The sequence below is a fragment of the Ostrea edulis genome, chromosome 6 (genome assembly GCF_947568905.1).
Source record: "Ostrea edulis chromosome 6, xbOstEdul1.1, whole genome shotgun sequence".
NCBI classification, from domain to species: Eukaryota; Metazoa; Mollusca; class Bivalvia; order Ostreida; family Ostreidae; genus Ostrea; species Ostrea edulis.
The window spans coordinates 39,301,370-39,326,358 of NC_079169.1; the positions used below are offsets into that span (position 1 = coordinate 39,301,370).

General features: G+C 38.0%; 1 protein-coding gene and 1 non-coding gene across 10 annotated transcripts in view; one reads left to right on the plus strand and one right to left on the minus strand.

Annotated features, from left to right (window-relative positions):
• LOC125645894 (mitochondrial nicotinamide adenine dinucleotide transporter SLC25A51-like) overlaps positions 1–23,473 on the plus strand; it is a 53,025-nt gene extending 29,552 nt beyond the window's left edge. For 3 of the 9 annotated variants that reach the window (XM_056139572.1, XM_056139571.1, XM_056139573.1), the window contains 3 exons: positions 12,638–12,782; positions 12,889–14,088; positions 15,696–23,473. In XM_056139572.1, the coding sequence (XP_055995547.1) occupies positions 19,948–21,054 (1,107 nt within the window). In that variant the 5' untranslated portion in view covers positions 12,638–12,782; positions 12,889–14,088; positions 15,696–19,947 and the 3' untranslated portion in view covers positions 21,055–23,473. Of the gene's footprint in view, positions 1–12,637; positions 12,783–12,888; positions 14,089–15,695 lie in introns of those variants that run through there. The other 6 variants (XM_056139576.1, XM_056139577.1, XM_056139575.1 and 3 more) reach the window with 4 other exon arrangements.
• Positions 8,636–8,707, minus strand: Trnaa-cgc (transfer RNA alanine (anticodon CGC)). The gene has a single exon. It is a non-coding gene; the product is annotated as a tRNA-Ala (tRNA).
• Positions 23,474–24,989: the final 1,516 nt, after the last annotated feature.

A 24,989-nucleotide genomic window follows, 5' to 3' on the forward strand; every position in this document is an offset into this window, starting at 1 on the left:
GTCGCTAGATCTGTCGAAGCGTGATCAGTCAAGCGTCTCTAATCCCCAAACAGACCAGGAAATTTACGTGGTGACTGCCTCAGGCAGTCAAGGTGTGAATGGCTTATTATTTTGAGAATCATTATTGAATAATTAGGGGTTTATTCCGTTTTTGTCGGAATTTTTACAACGTAATACCGAGTCCCGGCATTTTAGGACAACGTAATAACGAGGTCTATTTTATATAGGTTTGTTAAAGACCCCCCAAAAAAAACACCGTACGGTTGCTCCACGGATCACTGAATGTGGGCGGAGCTTATCCATGGTCAATGTTATTTACCTGGAATTTACCTGGCCAAGAGATCGGTTGTTGTGTATATTTTTATGATATACACAGGAAATTTCTCAGGTTATTACAAATTATGCTTAGTGTCTTGATTTGTGCAAAAAAAAAAAAAAAAAAAAATTAAAATTTCTACCTACATGCATACCGCATTTCTATTTCCCGTAAACCTTCAAACTTGGTCATATTTATGTATTGCAAATGACAGGTTTAGCCCATTTCTAAACCTTTGATTTTTAAAACTTCTAATTATATTGTTATATATCGTATATAAATAATTTCCTAAATATAATATTACCCGGCGTTTCCGGGCACTTCCTGGTGTCCTGGGAGTTCGCGGTGTCGTGGGTGTAGTAGGTAAAATATCCATGTTTGGAGAGAATGAATAAATCCAAGTAGATCTGTGTACATGTACAACCAAATGAAGAATGATTAAGATACCCCTCAATATGGGCCGTCTGTAGGGTTTCTGTAGCTGTAGTGTTTGCGTAATGGTGGTATCCCAAACAGAAGCTGACACGAAGTCTACCCCCTCCTCTCTCTCTCTCTCTCTTTAGGGTTTCTGTGGACGTAGTGTTTGTGTAACGATGGCACCCCCAAACAGAAACTGACACGAAGTCTACACCCCTCCTCTCTCTCTCTTTAGGGTTTCTGTGGACGTAGTGTTTGTGTAACGATGGTATCCCAAACAGAAGCTGACACATAGCTAGTCTAACCCCCCCTTCTCTCTCTCTCCCTTTCTCTCAATCATTGACTAAATGAGTCATTATTTTCATACGTATGCAACACTATTGCCATGCCATATTATTTCATCTATATTATTGCTACAGTTTTACACATCTCTCTCTCTCTCCCTCTCCCCCCCCCCCCTCTCTCTCTCTAAATATAAAGCCGTGATAAATTATAAATAGAAATATCTCAATAACTTATTTATGCTTTTTTACTATTGTTTGATTTCTGATTGTGTAATTTATAATCCATGTGGTATCTCAAACAGAAGCATTTTATTAAACTACTGTAACAGTTTTAGGCATGGGCAATATAACCATTATACATGTTGATGTGCTGCGCCAATAAAGAATAACTTATGTTTGTTTGTTTTTTTTAAAAATTATTATTATTGTTTGATTTCTGATTGTTTAATCTATAATACATGTATAAAGATGGAGAGAGAAAATACGGTGATGAATTGCATTGTATAGGGGACATTAGAAATTAAAATATTCTAGGTGCGAGTCAATGCTATCAAAACTCAGGTATACTGGGGCTTTCCTCAAGATCTGAAGACTGCCGGTCATCATTAGCTATGATTGTTATCAAAACATCTTTCTCAGGTAGCTGTAGACCACGGTCTCTGCAAACGTCAATCAACCTAAGCTCTATTGTTAAAAGTTTGATTGACCAACGGCTTATCATTGATCACAACACCGGTAAAATTTGGGGGCGTTAACTTAAAGTTGGGTCTTTAAGAAATGGTTTTGTGCTTTGAAATTCCAACGTAATATGCGGACTAACGTAATAAAGGGGGAACGTAATAACGGGGTTCCACTGTAGTATTTATGTGTAAGTTTGCTGATACTGTATAAAACCTAAATGCATACTTAGGAATTGCAGAAAAGGATGTACAAAAATGGTGAATTTCATAACCCAGTCCAAATTAGTCTTATCTTTTGATGTTTTAATGCTAATACAGCTATTATTTAAAGCCTTTCATCAGTGTATGCAGTGTAGGGCAGTGAAGTTTTAAGAACACATCTTGTTTTATACTGTTGCTGAACATTAGAATTTAGCTTAGATATTCAGAACAGGAATTTTTTTCAACATTTCATAGCCTATGGAAGTAGTGATACTTTTTCACTAGTATTCAGGTGACTGATAAGGCCTGTGGGCCTCTTGTTTCCGTAACGGATGCATGTACAACTTTGAAATTTGGTCACAGTATCTCCCTAAATAATTGTAAGAGTGAGTTTGCATTTCATCTAGATTGGTTCATCCTTGACCTACTTTAGGGCTATAAGTAGGTCAAAGAGTTTTCTGGACTTTTTTTCGTTACAGATACAGATATTGCCCTAAACTTTACACATAAGCTTCCTTTCAGTGGAATACAAGTTCAGTTTGCATTTCAGCTAGGTTGGTCCTTCCGTATGTGACTTACGTTAGGACTAAAAGTAGGTCAAACAGTTTTCCGGGCATTTTTTCATTATGGATAGAGATATTGCTCTGAAATTTAGTCAATATATCCCTAATATATAGTCAAAGGCTTCCTCTCAGAGGAAAAAAGTTCAGTTTGCATTTCAGCTAGATTGGTCCATCCTTGACCTACTTTTGAACTAAAAATAGGTCAGACAGTTTTCTGCGCTTTATAGGTCACCTGAGTAAGCTCAGGTGACCTATTGCAATTGGTTTTCGTCCGTCGTCGTCAGTCGTGCGTTAACAATTGAACATTTTTAACTTCTCTTTAATAACTACCAGTCCAATTCTTTTCAAATTTGGTATGAAGCATCATTGGGACAAGGGGGGCATACATTGTAAATTTCAGGACTCCAGCACCCCTGGGGCCCTAGGGGCAGGACAATAATTGCCCAAAATTGACCAATTTTTAGCTCTTCTGAGCCGAAGGCTCAAAGAGCTAATGCTATGGCCATTTGTGCGGTGTGCGTAAACTTTTTAGAAAAAAGGGCTATAACTCAAGAACCCCTTGGCCAATTTTTTTCAAATTTGTTAAAAGGTATCATTGGCCCAAGGGCTTTCATACATACTAAATAGAGGGATGTGACCCTTTAACAAGGGGAGATAATCAGGAAAATACAAACAAAAGTAGTGGTTGCTTAAAAATCTTCTTCTCAAGAACCACTGGGCAGATTATCACCAAACTTACACATAAGGATGAGGATATGTTGTAGATTAAAAATTGTTCAAGGCATTACCCTGGGGCAAAGGGCGTGGTCTCAAGGTCACTTCAAAGTTGACCTAAATTTATATTTCCTTAAATCTTTGATATTTTAGTCATTATAAGGACTAGGATCATCAAATTTTGACAGTTGATGCATCTTAGGACCTTGTGTCAAGTTGTCTCAAAAGTAGGTCACGGTGACCTACTTTTTAAATTTTGCAGGTATTTATTTTAAAATTAATTTTGATGCATTTCTTGGACACTTTGAAGCCTATGATCATCAAAACTTGTCAGTTGGTGGATCATGGGACCTTGAAATGCGTCAACTGAAAAATAGGTCACCGTGACCTACTTTCTGAATTTTATGGCTTATCATTTATAGATATATTTTAAGTTGTTATTTCAAATACCGAGAGGTTTAGAATCATCAAATCTTGTAAGTTGATGCATCTTGAGGCCTTGAAACATATTTATAAAAAAGTAGGTCACAGTGACCTACTTTTTGAATTTTGCAGATATTCAAATTTCACATTTTCAATTTTAGATGCATATTTTGGGCACTGTAAAACCTAGGATCATCAAACTTTGTCAGTTGATGCGTCTTCAGTCTTCGGTTTGTGTCGACCAAAAAGTAGGTCACCGTGACCTACTTTTGGTATTTGACAGCTAAATTACTATATTTCAGACACTATTTGACCTACAATCATCAAACTTTGTCAGTTGATGCATCTTCAGTCTACGGAGTGTGTCGACCAAAAAGTAGGTCACCTTGACCTACTTTTGGAATTGGACGGCTATATTTATATATTTCAGATACTATTTGACCTACAGTCATCAAACTTTGTCAGTTGATGCGTCTTGCATGTTCAAAAGATGTCGACCAAAAAGTAGGTCACCTTGACCTACTTTTGGAATTGGACGGCTATATTTATATAATTCAGATACTATCTGACCTACAGTCATCAAACTTTGTCAGTTGTTGGGTTTTGCATGTTTGAAGGGTGTTGATGAAAAAGTAGGTCACCTTGACCTTCTTTTGGAATTTGACGGCTATATTTATATATTTCAGATACTATTTGACCTACAGTCATCAAACTTTGTCAGTTGATGGGTCTTGTATGTTCGGAGTTCGCTGACCAAAAAGTAGGTCACCATGACCTACGATTGAAATTTGACAGCTATATTTCAATATTCAGATACTAATTGGCTTAAAATCATCAAACTTTGTCAGTTGATATTTCTTGGGTTCTCAAAATGTGTAAACCAAAAAGTAGGTCACATTGACCTACTTTTTTTGAATTCTTAGGATTTAACTAAAGATTTAGAATACTAAGAGGCTAAGAATAGAAATGGTGGGGTTGTACAATTTATCAGAAGAGCGATTCTAGGCCCTTGGGCCTCTTGTTAAAAATCTTCTCAAGAACCACACACATGTAAGAAAAACTAAATGCACAGTGATGTAGAGCAGGAAAGCATCTACAAAAATGGTAAATTTCATGATCCACGGGGTAGGGGTTGTGACCCCAGGGCTGGACCAAACTTGTTATATAGTATTTATGTGAAAAACACTTAAATAACATCTTCTTTAATGCTATTGATACTAAATTGAAAGTAAATAGATATTTAGAAAGGACCACAGGTGCTTGTGAACAGGACTTCCGGTACCCACCTTCTTGTATTTTTAAATGTTGAATTCCTTGGGTATTTCGGACGTATTTTTGATAAAATATGTAACTTCAGAGTTTATATATTTCAATGGAATACACAAATCTCGCATAGAAACCGTTTTTAAAAGTGTCACATCACCGATCATAATACATGTGTATATGAACAAGGTGTGCAACTCAGCCAGCGACATGTTGACAAAATATGCACCTCGCTGAGAAATCCTATCGAAAAATACCAATAATGCGCATACCAACTGAAAAGAACGGTCATTCTAAATCTATTGATGATTTGTGGATTAAATGCATCGCTATTTGGTGCGCAATAATTACTTCACACCGCCCAATTTCATCGTTTTAACCTCGCCACTTCTCATTTCTGACTATAATGAACGGAAATTGTGATGTTGGAATATTTCTGTCGCAGCCAACTATTTTTAGAACGAGAAAACCTGAGGCGAGGTCTTCCGAATACCATTAGCTACACGAAAAGGGAAGTGAATGCCGATTAAAGTAATCAAGACCTAGCCTAATTTATCATGGAAATCAGAAAGAACTATGAAAGCACAATATATCGACAATGTTCCACATTCAGTTATAAGGTCAGCTATTTAGCATTGGCTAACAATCGTTTTAAAAAAGAAACAACATATTTCATCAAGCCTTTACATATGATCAGATCCAAATTCGATTTAAAATATAAAAAGTATGGGGGGTGTTGGGGTGTTAAAAAAATTAATTGACAACGGAATGTCAAAACTTTATGTTATAACTTATATAAGATTAAACAAATATCAACAACCAGCACTTGTGCGTGCATCGCACACATATTTTGTGTATAGTTCACATTATGATAAAAAAAAACAACAAAAAACTACCGCTTCACCCCTACTCCACTCCCAATATCATTTTAGATAATTATAAGTTTCTCAGTTTACTTTTGGAAGGTAGGTGGTCTCTTCCCACGTACATTGTATCTGGGTTCTCTCTTCCACCAATAAAAACTGGGCGCCACCAGATTACTGAAAAATTGTTGAGTGTGGCGGAAAACATCAATCAACTTCAATCAATCAATTGTAATCAAACATCGATCTGTTCAGTATGACCTAATCACAGGTACTTGGGTTCTCCGAAGAACCTACATGATTTGATTTTTTGGTTGAAATCTCTCCAGTGCATATCAACAATGTCTTGCATACTCCTAAGTCCAAAATAACTCAAAATATGCCCTTTCCAAAAAATACCCTCACAGGTTAGTGGTTTATGTTGGTGTTACAATAAGCAGTGAGGTTGTTTGTTTTAAAGGGCTTATTTTGGACTTTAGGAGTATGCAAGACATTGCTGACATGCATTAATGAGATTTTCAACAACAACAAAATAAAGTCAACTCATGTAGGTTATTCGGGGAGTGGGGGGTGGGGGGTGTCCTGAAAACAAGTACCTCTAAATATACATTGTCCCAACACCATTATGATCCAAATCATATCGTATAGGGTTAAGAGTTTACTATGATAATATATTTGGATATATTAAAAGTATTATGGTTCCAATAATGTGTAAGTGTGAATGTCTTTAAGTGTGAATGTCTTTAAGGATGTATGCTACACCAGAGAAATTTGATATGGATGAAAAGTGGGGGATATGTACAACAATATTTTGAAATTGAAAACTTTCAAATTGTTTAGTCAAAAAATACAGTTTTAGTTTAAAAGCAATCTGAGAAAAATTTAAAACCCCTGTTAGAATCGAACATGCGATCTACAGTTCAGCAGTCGACGTGCTAAACTAGTGAGCTACTCAGCTAGGTGATAATTTTTTAAAATGAATAGACAAGTATTGCTGATATTTATATTTTTCACCATATTTCAAAAGGAAGTCGGCCATTATGACGATGTAGAGTACCTCCTTAAAGCCTTTCCACAACCGATTTGAAATACTATGATCGGTATTCTCTTCCCTTTTCGTGTAGCTAATGATATTCGCAAGACCTCGTCTCGGGTTTTCTCGTTCTAAAAATAGTTGGCTGCGATAGAAATATTCCAACATCACAACTTCCGTTCGTTATAGTCAGAAATGAGAAGTGGCGAGGTTAAAACGATGAAATTGAGCGGTGTGATGTAATTATTGCGCACCAAATAGCGATGCATTTAATCCACAAATCATCAGTAGATTTAGAATGACTGTTCTTTTCAGTTGGTATGCGCATTATTGGTATTTCTTCGATAGGATTTCTCAGCGAGGTGTAGATTATGTCAACATGGCGCTGGCTGAGTTGCACACCTTGTTCATATATTATGATCGGTGATGTGACACTTTTAAAAACGGTTTCTATGCGAGATTTGTGTATTCCATTGAAATATATAACCTCTGAAGTTACATATTTTATCAAAAATACGTCCGAAATACCCAAGGAATTCAACATTTAAAAATACAAGAAGGGGGTACCGGAAATCCTGTCCAGAAGCACTTGTGGAAAGAACAGGTAGTCCTTTATCAAAATTGTAAATTTGATTATTCCAAGGGGTAGGGGTTTTGGTATCAGGGTGGTGACAAAATGGTCAGTTATTAAAGGTGTGAACAATAGACATTTTTATCTTCTTCTTGATAACTATCATTCCAATTTTTTTCAAATTTGGTATGAAACATATTTGGAAAAAAAGGGAACATAAATTGTAAATTTCAGGATTCCTGCACCCCTGGGGCCTTAGGGGCAGGTCAAAAATTGCTCAAAAATGACAAATTTTCAAAAAGGTTCTTCTCAAGAACCACACATATGTAATAAAAACTAAATGCATAGTGATGTAGAGCAGGAAGGCCTCTACCAAAGTTGTAAATTTCATGATATTTCATAATCTTGTGACCTTGACCTGGAAGTTTGACCTACTTTAAATAAAAATCTGATCTATACAATATTTCATGAACTATTTAAGGTAGATCTTATATATCTTGTATATTTATTTCTTATGACAATATCTTACATTCCATATTATGATCTTTCCTGTGGGGATCCGGGTTAGAATAGGTCCTCAGTACCCCCTTGCTTGTCGTAAGAGGTGACTATATGGGATGAGACCGCAAAAACCGAGGTCCCGTGTCACAGCAAGTGTGGCACGATAAAGATTCTCGACCCTGCTCAATGGCCATAAGCGCCGAGTAGAGGCCTAAATTTTGCAGTCCCTTCACCGGCAGTCTCCATATGAGTGAAATATTCTGAAGAGGGACGTAAAACTATTCAATCAATAATATTATGATCTTTGACTTTGCGACCTTGAACTTTGACCTTTTTAAAGAAAACTAACATATATTTAGAACTATTTTAGGTAGGGCTTTCATATTTCGTTTATAAATCGTTTACACCAAGACTTTGTACACAATTTTGTTTGATCTTTTAACCTTGGAGTCTATAAGTTGGTAGGTCATTATTACAACTGCATTTTAAACTAGTTTGGCATTAATTCCTCATTTGGTAATCCTACTTATACTTCATCTTCGCTTTCAAAAGATTGATCGATTGATTGTATCTTGCTTAGCGTCTTTCGAAAAAAATTTCACTCATGTGGACCGGTGAAGGGCTTCAAATTTAGGCCTTTGCTCTTCGCTTACGGCATTTGAGCAGTGAAGGTACTTTCGCATGCTACACCTACTGCGACATGGGGCAGGTGTTTTTAAGGTTATCTCCGAGGACCCGTGACATTCACACCTGATGTCGAGCGTTTGGCGATGGAACTGTCACTACCTGTTTCAACGACTTAGGTCTGTCGCGGCCGGGATTCGAACCCCGGCCTCCCGCATGCGGGGCGAACGCTCTAACCTCTAGGCCACCGCGACGGTTTCCTTTCAAAAGAAATGCTTTAGTTTTCAAAACATTTAATATCCCAGTCATTGGGACGAATGAGTACGAGTTACCGTATATACACCGGATTCTTAAACTTCACAAAAACACTTACAAACTAGATACATTGCTGGATCCAGTAAATATTCTACCTAGCTCCTATCTTTGCCCCATACAAAAATATCAACTGCTGTGAAGTAGAAACTTAAAAACGTATTGTGTCACATAATATGCCAGAAGTGGTGTAAATCAAATGTTGATTCTAAAAACCTTTTGGTAAATTTGAAATAATTTTTTTCCCTCAAATCAACAACATCAAACCTTTAACACTTTATACAACCATTTTTTCCGATAAATTAAATGATTGATTGATCGAATATTTCATTCATATGGAGACGTCAACCGATGAAGGACTGCAAAATTTAAGCCTATGCTCGGCGCTTACGGCCATTGAGCATGGAGGAATCTTTATCGTGTCACACCTGCTGTGACACGGGACCTCGGTTTTTGTGGTCTCATCCGAAGGACCACCCCATTTAGTCGCCTCTTACGGCAAGCAAGGGGGTACTGAGGACCTATTCTAACCCGGATCCCCACGGGATCCGATAAATTAAAGACTAGATCTTTTAAGATCATAAACAGTTGCTTCTTTAATAGAAATGGAAAAAGGAGATATTTACATCTAGTGATCTGCCAATCAAAAAATGACACACACACACAAAAAAGGGAAGACCCCCCACCAACAAACAAACAAACAAACAAACCACTGCTCTGATTCTACTCACAAGCACTTTGAAGTTGATATTATAAAGACGCCGGAGTTCCTCATTGATAATATCTTCGTAGTCTTTGGAATTCCTCTGAGTACGAATTGTTCTAACCTGTTTTTGAGTCAGCGTTCCTTGCTTTAAACAGCGTCATTTAAATGCGGATTTTCAGCGGCTTACAAACTTTCTGTTTATTCTTATACCGACAGCAAATAAATACCTCGCACAAATATCTTGAAAAATTTCATTTGCTTTTTTGAACAGCTTCATTAAGTTTTCAAGACATATCATACATGTATGTTGACATTCTTATAATAATGTAATATATATGAATCCCCTCCATACGTTCAAAGAAACTACATGTATATATAGGGCGCATGAGTACATGATGTAAGCAAATTAAGTCAGTAAGTGTCACAGGCGATTGTACTTTTAAAAAAAAATATTATACATGGACGTATGTTGTGTATAAATATATTAACTACAAAAATAGATTCGTAAACATGAAACAAATAACTTGTAAGTAAAAATATTTTATAGTAAAGAAAGTAAATATCTTGCTTTCTTAGGTTGGAAAAGCATAGTAAATATTTGAAAATGGTATTGGTCTATTACGACCGATCATACTCCCCGTCGAAGCCTCTTCGAAAGTATGTCAAAGCCTAAACCATATGACTATTTCTGCGGGAATCTACTGGGGTGAGACGAGGAACGCACGTTCAGTTTGTTATGTGTCTGCTTTCAGACTATTCTACAGTCCACAGACACTCGACGTTTTAGATATCTATGATAAAAAATTGTCTGTGACCTTGTGAATATTATGTGCACAGGAAGACAATTTTTTTTGTTATCGATATTTTAAACGTCGAGTGCCTGTGGTACCAAGATGCGATATATAACGACCCTCTCGGTAATTATAAAGATATCAATAATCAAAGCCAGTAATTTAATTGGTACTAAATGATGAAATTCAAACATTACCCTCTAAAGTAATCGCATATTACCAGACCCATGAAAAACGTTCAACATGCAGAAATCTGACAAAATCAAGTGACAAAGGACGTGTACACAAAACATGTGCTAGTCACGGTATAATAATATCGTGACAGTTTTAAAAATTGCACGATGACAAACTTTAATTGGCTTTAAATAGGTAAACAGCACCACATTGCATTGACTATAACAAAATGAGCCAAAAACCTTTTAATAGTGGTAAAATAGTAAGTAGTATGTGCCCCTTCTTATAGAAAAATTAAAAAGTGCGTATTATATTCGGTTAAATACGAGTATTGATAAGCACAATGCATTCCGATTGTATTTTTTATTTAAGGGTAGAAGTATGGAAGACCATTAATGTCATTGTAATAGTCAGTATTTACGTTTTTCCGAAGTACGGAAACCCATTTCAGTCTTATTTCTAAATTCATGTGACTGTATACGAGATTCTGTAAACAATTACTTATGCCCCCTTTCAAAGAAGAAAAAAAGGGGATATTGCTTTGCACTTGTCGGTCGGCAGACCACGTGTTCGCTCAATATCTTGATCGTGATGATATTTCAAATGTTGGTTAGTTATGAGTAGAAGAGGAACCCTATTGAGTTTTAGGTCAAAAGGTGAAGAATCAGCCCCCTCTGGACCAAGGAATATACTGTCCGCTCAATATCTCGAGAACCCTTTGCTTGACGGACATCAAACTTGGAACACTGGTACATCTTAAGAAGTAGATGACCCTATTGATTTTGAGGTCACATGGTTAAAGATCAAGGGTCAAACTGAACATAGTGACATATTGTCTCCCATATTTCAAGAATCAGTAGCTTGATTGACACCAAACTTGGTACACTAGTATATCCTATGGAGTAGATGACTCCTAATTATATTCGGTGTAATGGTCAAAGGCCAAGGGTCAGTCCATTCTGGACATAGGAAGATATTATCCGCTCAACATCTTGAAATGGTTTGGCACTATTATCAATTAAATGATGCATGTGTATAACCCTTTTCAATTCTGCACCACGTAGGAGTGGTGGTGGTGGTGCTGTTGTATATTTGACAAACATTTCTTGTTAGCTGAGTTGCAACGAAGTTGAACTCGGCTATTGGGTTTGATGATGTGGGCGGGCCGGCGGGCGGTTGGGCGTCAACAATTGGTTTCCGGATGATAACTCAAAAAGTTTACAATCTAATCAAATGAAACTTTGATATATTGTTGGGTACCAGGTAAGGAAGACCCCTATTTATTTTGGAGAAAATAGGTCAAAGGTCAAGGTCACAGTGACCGAAAATAAATTTAAAATGCCCCAAAAATTTGGTTTCCGGAGGATAACTCGAAATTTTTTAATTTGAATCAAATGAAACTTGGATATATTGTTGGATACCAGGAAAGCAAGGCCCCTATTGATTTTGGTGAAAAAAGGTCAAAGGTCAAGGTCACAGTGACCGAAAATAGATTGAAAACTTAAGACAAATATGGTTTCTGGACAGTAACTCGAAAAGTTTAAAACTGAAATTAGTTCTTCACAATTATAAATATGCCACACCATTCCTGACTTTACAATGTATCCGATGCAACTCGGCTCATGCACCCCTGGGTCCATACATTGATTTTTTTCTTTATTGTTTTGATGGTATCATTTTACAACTAGTTGCTGATTAAACTCTCTGAGAGTCAGTACAGTAAAACCAGCGATGTTTCTTACAGATGTCAACTGCATAGTCATTGTAACATTGACTAAAGTTTAAGATCAAGGAATTGGTTTGCTAAACTTTTTCGTTGAATGGTATCTTCTTAAAACCACTGTTGTGCTTGCTACTACTGACAAATAAGTTGATGCTGCAGGGACTTCAACAGTCACATTTAAAGTCAGCATTTTGCAAATTCTATGGTCGTTATAACGACCTGTCATTGGGTGAAATGATGTCAAGCCTGTTGCATACAAATTGTTTGGGCCTTCTGTACACAATGGTTGTGACTACGGATTACTCTGTTTACTTCATCAAGATATAGGGCTCACGATAGGGGGATGCTTTCTCCTCTAAAGTACCTGATAACCCTCTAGTATGTCCAGGGGTTCATGTTCGCCCTATTCTTAATTTTATATTCCATATAAGAGTTATGAGATTGATCACTGTTTATTATCTTCACCTTTTCATTGTAGCATCCTCGTGTTGTGTGGATTCAAGTGTGGTAAAATCATAACCCCATGGGTCTAGGTTGGGGTCAGAATATTGGGTCAAAATTCGTTGTGGAATTAAAGAGGGGTAAATCTTCCTCTGAAGAACAGCAGGGCCAGGTTGGCTTAGGTGAGCGTTATGGTCCTTGGGGCTATTAATTTGCTTCCCACACCTTTGACTCCAGATTCCTCATATGTAATGCAAGGCGATCTTACGTTTTTGTTTTATATTTCAGTGTCATAACCTGTATTTTGACGAAGACTGAGGCATGCCAGGAAAGATTGTCGAAAAAAAATTGGAGAGCAGCCCAGCAGAATTCGTATGTGGTTGGGGATCTGCATTTGTCAACATTACAGTCACATTTCCTATTAATAAAGTAATGTTTCGCCAACAATTGTCAGGCGTCCGAACCTTCCCTGCACTCAGGCAATTGCAAACCGAAGGACTAAGTAATCTATACAGAGGCTTCTTTCCTCCACTTATACAGAAAACTGCTTCAATGACACTCATGTTTGGAATGTACTACAAGTGTCGTAATTATTTAAACAAACAATATCCACAAAGTTCTGTGTTTTGCAATAGTGTCATTGCTGCTACATTTGCAGGCGCTTTGGAAGCTTTGTTATTACCTTTCGAGAGAATTCAAGTACTAATGCAGGATAAAAATTACAATCATCGATTTGAAAATGCTAGACATGCTGCAAGGGAATTGAACTCCATTTATGGCATGAAAGAATTTTACAGAGGTGGTTCTGCAATACTCCTTCGTAACTGTGGCAGCAATAGCTTATTTTTTCTTGTCAGAGATTATGTAATGGATACTCTTCCACCACCTGAAACTGTCCTAAAAAGAACTACGCAGGATTTCGTATGTGGTGCTGCATTGGGTGCATTTCTTAGTACTTTGTTTTATCCAGTAAATGTTGTAAAAGTGAAGATGCAGAGTAAGGTGGGTGGAACATTTGAAAGCCTGCTTTATACTCTCAAAATTGTCCAAGAAGAAAGAAATCAAAGTATTCGAAAACTTTTTCGCGGAGTTCACATCAATTTTACCCGATCTTTCCTTTCCTGGGGTATTGTAAATGCGACATATGAATTTCTTATGGTGAACCTCTTCGGTAGAAGTTCAAGAAGAAATAATTAGAGAAAAAATACACATTGTATTATTATATCAACAATATATATTGTATGATGTTATTAAAATCATGATTTTTTTCTTATTATTAGGTTTATTATGAAAAATATGTATTTTGATGTGTGATCCCCTTATCCACGAGCGGGTTCAGCCATACATGTACATGTAATGCTACATGACAATTTGTTTCAGAGGATGGGGGTCATCGATCCCAAAACATTATGGTAGCTTTACCTTGTATATCCTAAACCAAGATCGGTTTATACAGTCCCTGAAACGACATACTTTCCCATTTGAACGGTGAGTGAACGCAGAGCGAACGGTTGTTGGTTTGTTGTGTATTGTTTAACATCTCGCTCGAGAATTTTTAACTCGTAGTCATATGGAGACGTTACAATTGCCGGTAAATTCAGATCTTTTAGGCCTATGCTCGGCGCTTACGGCCTTTGAGCAAAGGAGGGGGAGGGGAGGGGAGGGGAGGGGGGGGGGGGGGGTCTTTATCGTGCCTGTAATGTCCACAAGGTACATCGAACCCGATCCAAATAAATCATTAACAAACAGGCATATGTTACAGGCCCCTTTCCTTAGAAAGAAATAATAATGCGGTCTCGAACTAAACTAAATTTCATAAAATGACACGCATGTACATCAAAGGAAGTTTGTGCAGTCAATTAACTTAATCGGTCTATCGACACGTTTTAGTTACTATAATGTCAACTGCACAAGAAAAAATGCACACAATCAAATTAGATTTACAAAATGTTAGCAGGAATCAGATTAGAGGTCCAAGCGGTTTGGTTTCCCAATGACACGACCAAAGGAGGTAACAATGGGTGTAGGCTGCTTGTTAAGAGTATGTTTGGTTGGTACGTTCAAAGGTTCCTGTGTATCAGTCTGAATATCTTCCTGTCTCGGGTTCCGGTTCCGGTTCTGGCACACGAATAGCACTAATAGTAGACTGTCTGAGATGTTTTCTGTTGCGTCTCAGTCGTTTGTTGTCTAACTCTACAATGTAGGCTGATTGTGTCGTTCCACTACTGTAGCGGGTTTCCACGCTTTGGAATTGGTGTTTTCTGGTGGTGCCACTCTTACAGTGTCACCAATGTGTAAGTGCGTCAACTCTTTCACGTGTCTCATATAGTAGAACTGCTTGTTGATATCTTTCATTTGCTGTTTGAAGTTCAGTTCTGCGTTCCTATGCTTAAAGCTGACATGAATTAATAAATATAGTATAATTCTATATGTCCGCCATATTTCTCTGCTAATCCGCCATATTAGTTGGATATTCTATTGTTATATGTATCAGGGTTCGCATGGTATATAAGGGGACGAGTTTTTCTACGCTTCACTTCACATCAGTGTCTTCGATTTACCTGTGCGGGTAGCTTCGACAGGTAACACGTACATCTCCGATACTAATTTATAGGACATCAAGAAGAAATGAAATCACGATTTGAAACACCACGCAGCGCTCAAAATTACAATAAACATATCGTACAGTAGTAAATCATTCTAAAAGCTTTGGATAAATTAATATAGAATGCCTTTTCTTTACGTGAATGTACGTACATTTGCAATAAATATGTCAAAACTATACAAAAACGCGGAGAAATATTTCATCTATTATCTATTGATGAAATGGAATAAGCAAAGGGTATAAAATCTACATCATTTACACTTACTTCAAGCAAAATGCTACTGTACGTTTAAAGAAGACATGGTCATGTATGCTCGCCATGAAAAAGCATCGAATGCGGACGACTATTTACCTTGGTCTACTCGTAATATCTGTAAAGGACCGCAGATGTACGTGAACACTTGTCGAAAATACTCAAAGAAGTAGTAAAACTCCCTTTATTAGCATAATCCATGAAACAAAACGATACATTCCATTTGTATTCCAACAGTAAACAACATTGTCCATTGTACAGACTGCGACACACTTAGCCCGTGCTGATCATCTATCTTCAATCAGGGGAAGTATCAGAGTATAATATTTACCCTGTATTGTGCATGAATCCTTATACCATATAATTTACTGGTCAGAGTATTGCAGATTTATAGATCAGGGAATCATTTATGTAGTGTTGCACAATTTTGTTTGTTAGAGTTACCCCCCCTTTGTACATTGTTCCGGGTATGTAATCCTCTCCGGTTCATTTTTTATTTTGTTTACATGAGGATAGGAGGCCATTTTGGCTGATGTTTTTGTAGTTTCTGCTTGTTCCAAGCATTGCATGTGCCTTGTGGGTACACTCCTGCACCATATGTAAGTAAAACTAAGCATTCACATGTATTTTCTTAAAGTAGTCTCTATAACATGTTCACATATTATGACTGTTTGGACAGACTTAATTTTTGGCACATGTCCATGTCTTAAAACATTGCTATGTATCGAGTCATTTTTAGTAAATTCAGTGCTACAGTTCATTTCATACTAGGATAGGTTTATCATATCTTGATGTATATTAAATGGGTTATAAGCCATTGTAAAGTTTTATTATGAATGTAAATTCTATATCCTCAGTCAATTTAGGTATATTCTGCATACAGCTCAATAGTGCATATAATATTCTTGTGATAGCTTAAGCCTGTTTCTGATCTAATTTTAATTTCAGAATTTTGACTTGTATTTGACCTAATAAATTGTTACCTTTTCAAGTCTGTCCTATTTGTCTACAATTGATGTCTTGCTTAAAGTTGGGGTCATTGTTTACCATTTAACTGTACTATGAACTTTTTGTAAATTTGTTTTTTCATTATTTTCAGTCTCTTACCACATGCACGTTCAATCATTCACTTAATAAAAGTGACCCACTTTGAAGGTGTTGATTACTGAATTGGTAGACTATCTGCACAGAGGCAGAATAGTAAGAGAATATGACGAGGATCAAAGACTGAGATCATGGCAACTGATAAAGAGCAACAGGATACGGAACCTAGACTTCGGGTTATGACGGAGAAGGGCCAAGCATTATTTGACGATAAATTCTTAAATCTGCAGGAAGGGTGCACGAACTCATGGAGGGAAATAGAGGACGTCATAGCGAATTGTGATAGTGACAATAATGACCGGAAGTACTTAAGGGAGACAAGACCGTGTGGATTCTATGTTCAAACAGTACCTCAGGCATAGTCAAGGTTTAGCAGACTTTTTAGCAAGAACACGGACTGATCAATCTCTACAGAAACTAGAGCATCATGAACTTCAGTATCGCATACATTCGGATATAACATTGAAATTTCGTGACAGTCTACATGAAAGATTACTTGAACAAGCTGAACGACTTTCAGAGAAGTCCAGGACTTCATCACAAGCTTCAAAGACACCGTCCGAATTACTTAAGATTCGAGTGAAGGCAGAAACTCAACAGTCGAGGCTTAAATACCTAGAGGAGCAGACAGCTCTAGAAAAACGAAAAGCAGCCACTGATATTGATATATGGGTTTCAAAAGAGAAAGAAGCGGCAGCCGTGGCAAATGCCGAACTGAATGTCGTTGAATATGATCGCGGATCACAAGGGAAGTGTTCAGTTGGACATTGACCAGGAACTTGTAGAACAGACGGCTGAAGCTGAAGCTTATGTGAATTCACAGGTCAGCAACCAATCGGAGATTCGTGCCAACCATGTTCAACATGATGACATCTCATATCATCCAAGAAATGGACCTGTAAGCATCACTTCAACTCAACCAGACTTTCGTCTTCCTATAACTGGTCATGTTAGATCTCATGAACAACCACCAATTGTTGACATGAGCAACTACCTCTTAAAGAAAGACTTACTCTTACATCGCTTTACTGCTTTTGATGACTCTGCTCAAAACTATACAGTGTGGAAAGTTGGCTTCTTAAGTATTCTGAAGTAACTGAAGGTGTCACCCATAGAAGAAGTGGACCTATTGACAAAATGGTTGAGTCCCGAATCCAAGAAATACGCACTCTCCATACGCTCAGCTAACACATTCCAACCCGAGAGGGTTTTATCTCTGATATGGGATCGCTTAGAAGATCGCTACGGAAACCAGAGATGGTAGAAGCTGCATTGAATGCAAAACTTAGAAATTTTCCAAAAATCACTGAGACAGATCCAAAGCGTTATTATGACCTGCTCGACTTACTGTATGAGATCGAGCCCAACAAGCAAGATCCAAAATATTCTAGACTACTTGGATATTATGACACTTCCTCGGGTATACTACCTATTGCTTGTAAACTTCCCAACCACATACAAGATAAGTGGGCCACCCGTGCATCGCAGTATAAACGTTTAAACCATGCCCCTTTCCCACCATTCAGCATTTTTGTCAGTTTTATAAAGGACATTTGTGAGTTGAAAAATGACCCCGGTCTAGTTTCAAGCACCAGATATTCATCTGACAAGAAGAAGGAACCTACAAACAAAGTATTTGTGCGAAAGTCGGACATTAGTGCTGAAACACCATCGTCATCTACACGGTGCCCTATACACAAGGCTGATCATCCCTTGGAACAATGTCGTACTTTCCTAGCAATTACATTCCCGAGCAAACGTGACTTGAAAACTAGAGAACTCTGCTTCCGTTGCTGCAAGGGAAAACATAAGGCGAACAAGTGTAACTATATAAAGTGACTTGTGATGTGTGTAAGGGTGATCGTCATATAACCTGTATGCACTTTCACAAGGACCCTGGACAAGAGATTGGCGGGGAGAATTTGTCAAAAGAAATTGTATTTGTGAAGGGAGAAGAAAATGTGGTCACGTTGTCTTGTACCCAATTGTGCGGGATGAATAACGTAGACCGATTTTGTGGAAAGATTGTCCTTGTGAATGTGTACCCTTCTAACAGACCAAAACTAGCTCTTAGATTATATGCTATGGTAGACGATCAAAGCAATAGAACTTTAGCTCGCTCCAAGTTTTTTGACCACTTCGGATTAGAGGGTAATGACTGTATCTTTACATTGAATTCCTGCAGTGGTAGCGTTACATTTTCTGGGAGAACAGCAGAGGGATTCGTCATAGAACAGAAGTTGTGCTTACCCAGGATCATAGAGTGCGATAAAATTCCGAATAATCGTAAGGAAATACCGACTCGTGAAGTTGCGTCTACATATCAACATATGTTGGATATTGCAGGATTTATCCCAGATTTGGACCAAACAGCGGAGATTCTGCTCCAAATAGGAAGAGACTTGATCCAAGCACATCACGTGATTGATCAAAAACTTGGGCCTCCAGACTTACCGTTTGCACAGAAACTGTACTTAGGGTGGACAGTGATAGGTGAAATGTGTTTGGGCAGTGCTCATAGGCCCCAACTCCATTGTTGTTAATAAGACTCATGTGTTGAATAATGGGCGTAGTACCGTACTTGAACCTTGCGATTCAAAGCTATTCATTACACAAGGAAAAACTTGTCATCATGGTGCTGGTTCATGCTCGGAAATATTCCATACAACAGTGAATGACGAGACTCCAGGAACGTCAACAGAGGACCGCCAGTTTCTAGAAATAATGAACAGAGAATTTTAACGGGATATTCATGGAAAATGGACTGCTCCGTTACCTTTTCAATCTGACAGGCCTGTACTTTCAAATAATTACACCCAAGCAGTGAGACGTGCTAAGATCTTTGATTCCTCATTGAGAAAACCCCCCACAAAACTGAGACATGCGTTAGAATTCATGAGGAATATCTTGGACAGAAATCATGCAGAGGTAGCACCTCCTCTGAAACCAAATGAGTAATGCTGGTACCTGCCGATATTTGGGGTGTACCACCCACTCAAACCAGAAAAGATTCGCATGGTGTTTGACTCTTTGACTCGTTTCCAGGACTTGTCTCTAAATAGTGTACTTTTGTTGGGTCCAGACCTTACGAACAGTCTCATTGGAGTGTTGATGCGTTTTCGAATGGAATCTGTAGCTGTGACGGCAGATATTGAGCAGATGTTCCACTGCTTTGGTGTCGCAGAGAAACATAGGAACTTCTTAAGATTCTTATGGTACACAGACAACGACCCATCCAAACCTCTAACAGAATTCCGCATGACTGTTCAGGTGTTTGGAAACACCCCATCACCTGCTGTGGCTACTTACGGATTTCGACTAGCTGCCATTCAGGCAGAACACAGTTTTGGAAAAGATGTAAGAGAGTTTGTGGAACGGAACTTTTATGTGGATGATGGCCTGGTATCTGTACCGACGACCCAAAAAGCCACAGACCTCGTACATCGCACTAAATGCCTTAATGACTCATGGGAATCTGAGATTACACAAGATTGCATCTAATGATCCTAGCGTGATGCAGAGCTTTGATGTGAAGGATCTAGCAAAGGACTTGATAGAACTTGATATCACAGATGACGATCTGCCAACTCAAAGGAGCCTAGGACTAGTGTGGGACCTTCAAAAGGATGTCTTTGGGTTTAGACTCAGTAGGAAGGAAAAACCATACATTCGAAGAGGAGTTCTGTCCTCTGTTAACAGTCTGTACGACCCTCTAGACTTCATCGCCCCTATCACTATTCAAGGAAAGCTACTCCTCAGGGAAATGACGCAGACCCCATGTGTAGACTGGGATGCTCCCTTACCAGAAGAATTCCTGAACAGATGGGATGATTGGACTCAATCATTATCTCATCTTGGGAAACTGAATGTACCACGGAAATACCTACCTATGGGCTTCTCTCAGCTTAAAGAGAAGAAAGTACTGGTTTTCACAGATGCCTCAGAAGTGGCTATTACTGCCGTAGCTTACCTGTTTGATGCTCATGGTCGAGACATCAATCTGGGTTTTATTATGGGAAAGTCCAAAGTTGCCCCCAAACCAGCGACATCTATACCACGCTTAGAGCTGTGTGCTGCCGTCCTGGGGGTGGAGATTGCTATTATTATAAGGGACCAACTAGACATCAGTGCGGATCATATCAAGTTCTACACAGACATCAGAATTGTTCTAGGTTATATTTACAATCGTACCAAGAGGTTTTTGACCTATGTAAGCAACAGAGTTCAGAGAATTCTAAGCTTCGCTCCATCATCTCAATGGAACTTTATACCTACGGACCAGAACCCAGCAGACCATGGTACTAAATCTACTGTTGACAGTGCATTGTATGACTCATGGTTGCGTGGACCTATTGAATGGCTTCACACAGAAGATAACGCAATTCATCTTGCCCAAATACATGATTTGGTGGATCCAGCTATGGACAAAGAAATCAAACAGGACATTGTTGTTTGCAAGGTAGAAACGTCTACCCCTTTATCTTGGACGTAGCGTAGCTTTGGGAAATTTTCTTCATGGAAGAACCTTGTAATAGTCATCATGTGCCTCAAACGGGCCGTCCATACTGTGACATACCGAAACAACAGTAGCAGTACGAACGATGAAATGTTCGAACATGGCAGTGAATACAGGAAGGCAGAGGAGCTCATAATACGTCACGTCCAATCAGAAGTCTATCAAAAAGAAATTACTGCTGTTAGAGATGAAAGACCCCTTCCTAGAAGCAGTTCCATCTTAAGATTCAACCCATTGTTAGATGAAGAAGGCATGGTACGCGTCGGTGGTCGACTAAAACGAGGTGACTTTGATTTAGGGGAAAGGAGTCCCATTCTTGTACCAGGAAATCATCATATTGCCAAACTTTTAGTTCTAAACTTTCATGAGATAACACACCATCAATGACACCATTTTACGGAGGGAGCCATCCGCAGTGCAGGATCATGGATTACTGGTGCCAAACGTATCGTGTCATCAGTGATTTACAAATGTGTGAGCTGCCGCTGAGGGCGTGGAAAACTTCTTACTCAAAAGATGGCTGACTTACCCCCAATACGGTGAAACCTTCACCTCCATTCACTTATGTCGGAGTGGACTGTTTTGGGGCATGGAATGTAACAACTAGGCGTACTCGTGGCGGGAGCGCGGACTCTAAGAGAATGGACAGCTTTGTTTACCTGTATGTGCTGCAGAGCAGTGCACATTGAAGTCTTGGAACAAATGAACACACCTTTCTTTGTGAACGCTCTACGACGATTCTTTGCGTTAAGGGGAAATGTTAAGGAGTTTTACTCAGATAGAGGCACAAACTTTGTCGGCAGTGTAAGAGAGTTAGGTATAAACTCTGTGAATGTTGAGGACCTACCCATCCATAACCTACTTGTGGATAAAGGAACAATCTGGAGGTTTAAACCCCCCCCCCCCCCCCCTCATTCCTCGCATATGGGCGGAACCTGGGAATGTCTTATAGGGGTTACGCGCCGTATCCTGGACTCCATTTTGCAAGAGAATCGACACACTAAACTTACTCATGAAGTGCTCACTACTTTCCTTGCGGAGGTTTCGGCTATTGTCAACAACAGACCAATCGTGCCTATCGCAACCAATTCAGAATCACCTCAAGTGCTCACTCCAAATGTTCTACTTACGCAAAAAAACAGGGGATGTGTTTGAAAGTCATATGAACTTTGATGTTCGCAACATGTATACATCTCAATGGAAAATCGTCCAAATTCTTGCCAACAGATTCTGGGACTGTTGGCGTAAGGAATATCTCCAGTCTCTACAGCAACGCAGAAAGTGGACCGACACCAAACCAACTGTTCAAGAAGGAGACGTCGTCCTGATGAAGGATGTGGAACAGCATCGAAACTTCTGGCCGCTCTGTCGCATAAAACGTGTGTTCTCCAGTGAAGATAATCTTGTGAACTTGTAACATTCAAGGCAGGAACAAAGAAAACTTATGTGCGACCAATTACCCAGATCGTACCTATATTGTCCAGTCCAAGTTAAGTGTTCAGTAAATGTTGAACAACTTGTACATCTATTAACTTTGAGTTAGTACCCTTTATTTGTGCTTTCATGAATATCCTCAGTTAAGGATAATACTATATATGTATTGTGTTCAAGGGTGTGATATTTCATATAAGGCGGGGAGTGCAGTGTTGCACAATTTTGTTTGTTAGAGTTACCCCCCCCCCCCCTTTTGTACATTGTTCCGGGTATGTAATCCTCTCCGGTTCATTTTTTATTTTGTTTACATGAGGATAGGAGGCCATTTTGGCTGATGTTTTTGTAGTTTCTGCTTGTTCCAAGCATTGCATGTGCCTTGTGGGTACACTCCTGCACCATATGTAAGTAAAACTAAGCATTCACATGTATTTTCTTAAAGTAGTCTCTATAACATGTTCACATATTATGACTGTTTGGACAGACTTAATTTTTGGCATATGTCCATGTCTTAAAACATTGCTATGTATCGAGTCATTTTTAGTAAATTCAGTGCTACAGTTCATTTCATACTAGGATAGGTTTATCATATCTTGATGTATATTAAATGGGTTATAAGCCATTGTAAAGTTTTATCATGAATGTAAATTCTATAATTATCCTCAGTCAATTTAGGTATATTCTGCATGCAGCTCAATAGTGCATATAATATTCTTGTGATAGCTTAAGCCTGTTTCTGATCTAATTTTAATTTCAGAATTTTGACTTGTATTTGACCTAATAAATTGTTACCTTTTCAAGTCTGTCCTATTTGTCTACAATTGATGTCTTGCTTAAAGTTAGGGTCATTGTTTACTATTTAACTGTTCTATGAACTTTTTGTAAATTTGTTTTTTCATTATTTTCAGTCTCTTACCACATGTACATTCAATCATTCACTTAATAAAAGTGACCCACTTTGAAAGTGTTGATTACTGAATTGGTAGACTATCTGCACAGAGGCAGAATAATTTAGGTACATAAATTGTTTGTGCATAGATAATTTGCATATACAACAATACGATTGTATGGGATGAGAGAGAGAGAGAGAGAGAGAGAGAGAGAGAGAGAGAGAGAGATTCAAACGATGATCTTGTAATAATCGCGCTCTTATTAAGACAAACGATATCGTTAATTCAATATAAGAGAACAGTAACTCAATATTGCTCTCATTAATTGATAATACAGATTTATTTGATTCATTTAAAACACGCAATAATTAAAACTTAAACATATCTTTAAGTAATGCTATTTTCAATTACTTCATTTTATGCTAATTTGGCGCTCAATAGATCTTATATATCTATGCCATTTTGCGTTATTACATTCTGCGTTGAACTCGACGCAAATTGTACTCATGCAAAATGTAATAATTGAGTTTATCATATTATGCGTCGTTGTCAGACACATAGAATCAAGGGGAGGAGACAAGAGAGTGTCTGTCCCCCAACTTTGATAGCAATATCCATTTTGTTATTTTGTAATGCAAATAACAGATATATTGGGTGACACCCCCCCCCCCCCCCCAACTTAACCCCAGCTTGAAAGTATTGATACATGTATAATAGTAGAAGACATACACCACCACCAATTAAGAAAATGAAGATATTATGAGGCACTCATAGTAGAGGACTCTAACCACCCATCGGACCCCCAACGATGGAAGAAAATGAAGTGTAGGGGGAAATTATTGAGGCAGTCAAAGTAAAAGACTCTTTTAACCCTTCACCCCCACATTAGGACTTTGAACATCGGATAAAACATCTTGATTTGTTTGGGTTTTTTGTTTTATTTTATTGCTGTTTTCGTTTATCTTTTTTAATTATTATTTTGAATGGCAAGAAATTTTGAAGAATCCAATTTTCCATTTTTTCTTCCTGTTGTCCATGAAAAATGACGATACATGTCTGGTTATTACATGTATATTTTGCTTTTCAACACATGCATGCATACTAATTGTATGGTGTAGAATTGCACCCTTTACCAACTTTTCCTTCATTGGAATGGTAAACCAAAATCACAAAACAAAATGCATAAAGGCCAAGATAGTTTTAAGCGTAGGAACTTCATTCACGAATACATAAATACATGTATTCAGAAAAATCGCATGCATGCATGCATTGCAGGACTAAAGCATATGTGTGTTTTAACGTTTCTGTAACATGCCATAATGATTACTGTCAGGCTTGAGTGTAATTTATTCATAACTATTTTCATTTCGTAGATCTGGCTTAATGGATATATTCTGAAAATAGACATACCGCTATACCTCGAAATTTCAAATTCAAATGTATTTGATGAGATGTTAGTATTCATAAATCAGTAAAATTCGTGTTGAGGTTTTTTTTTGGATATGATACAGTGTCAATCTACTGTAATGCATTAGTAGGATATGCAAAAGGCAAGAGTATAAACATTTTCTAGTATCGATATCTATAAGA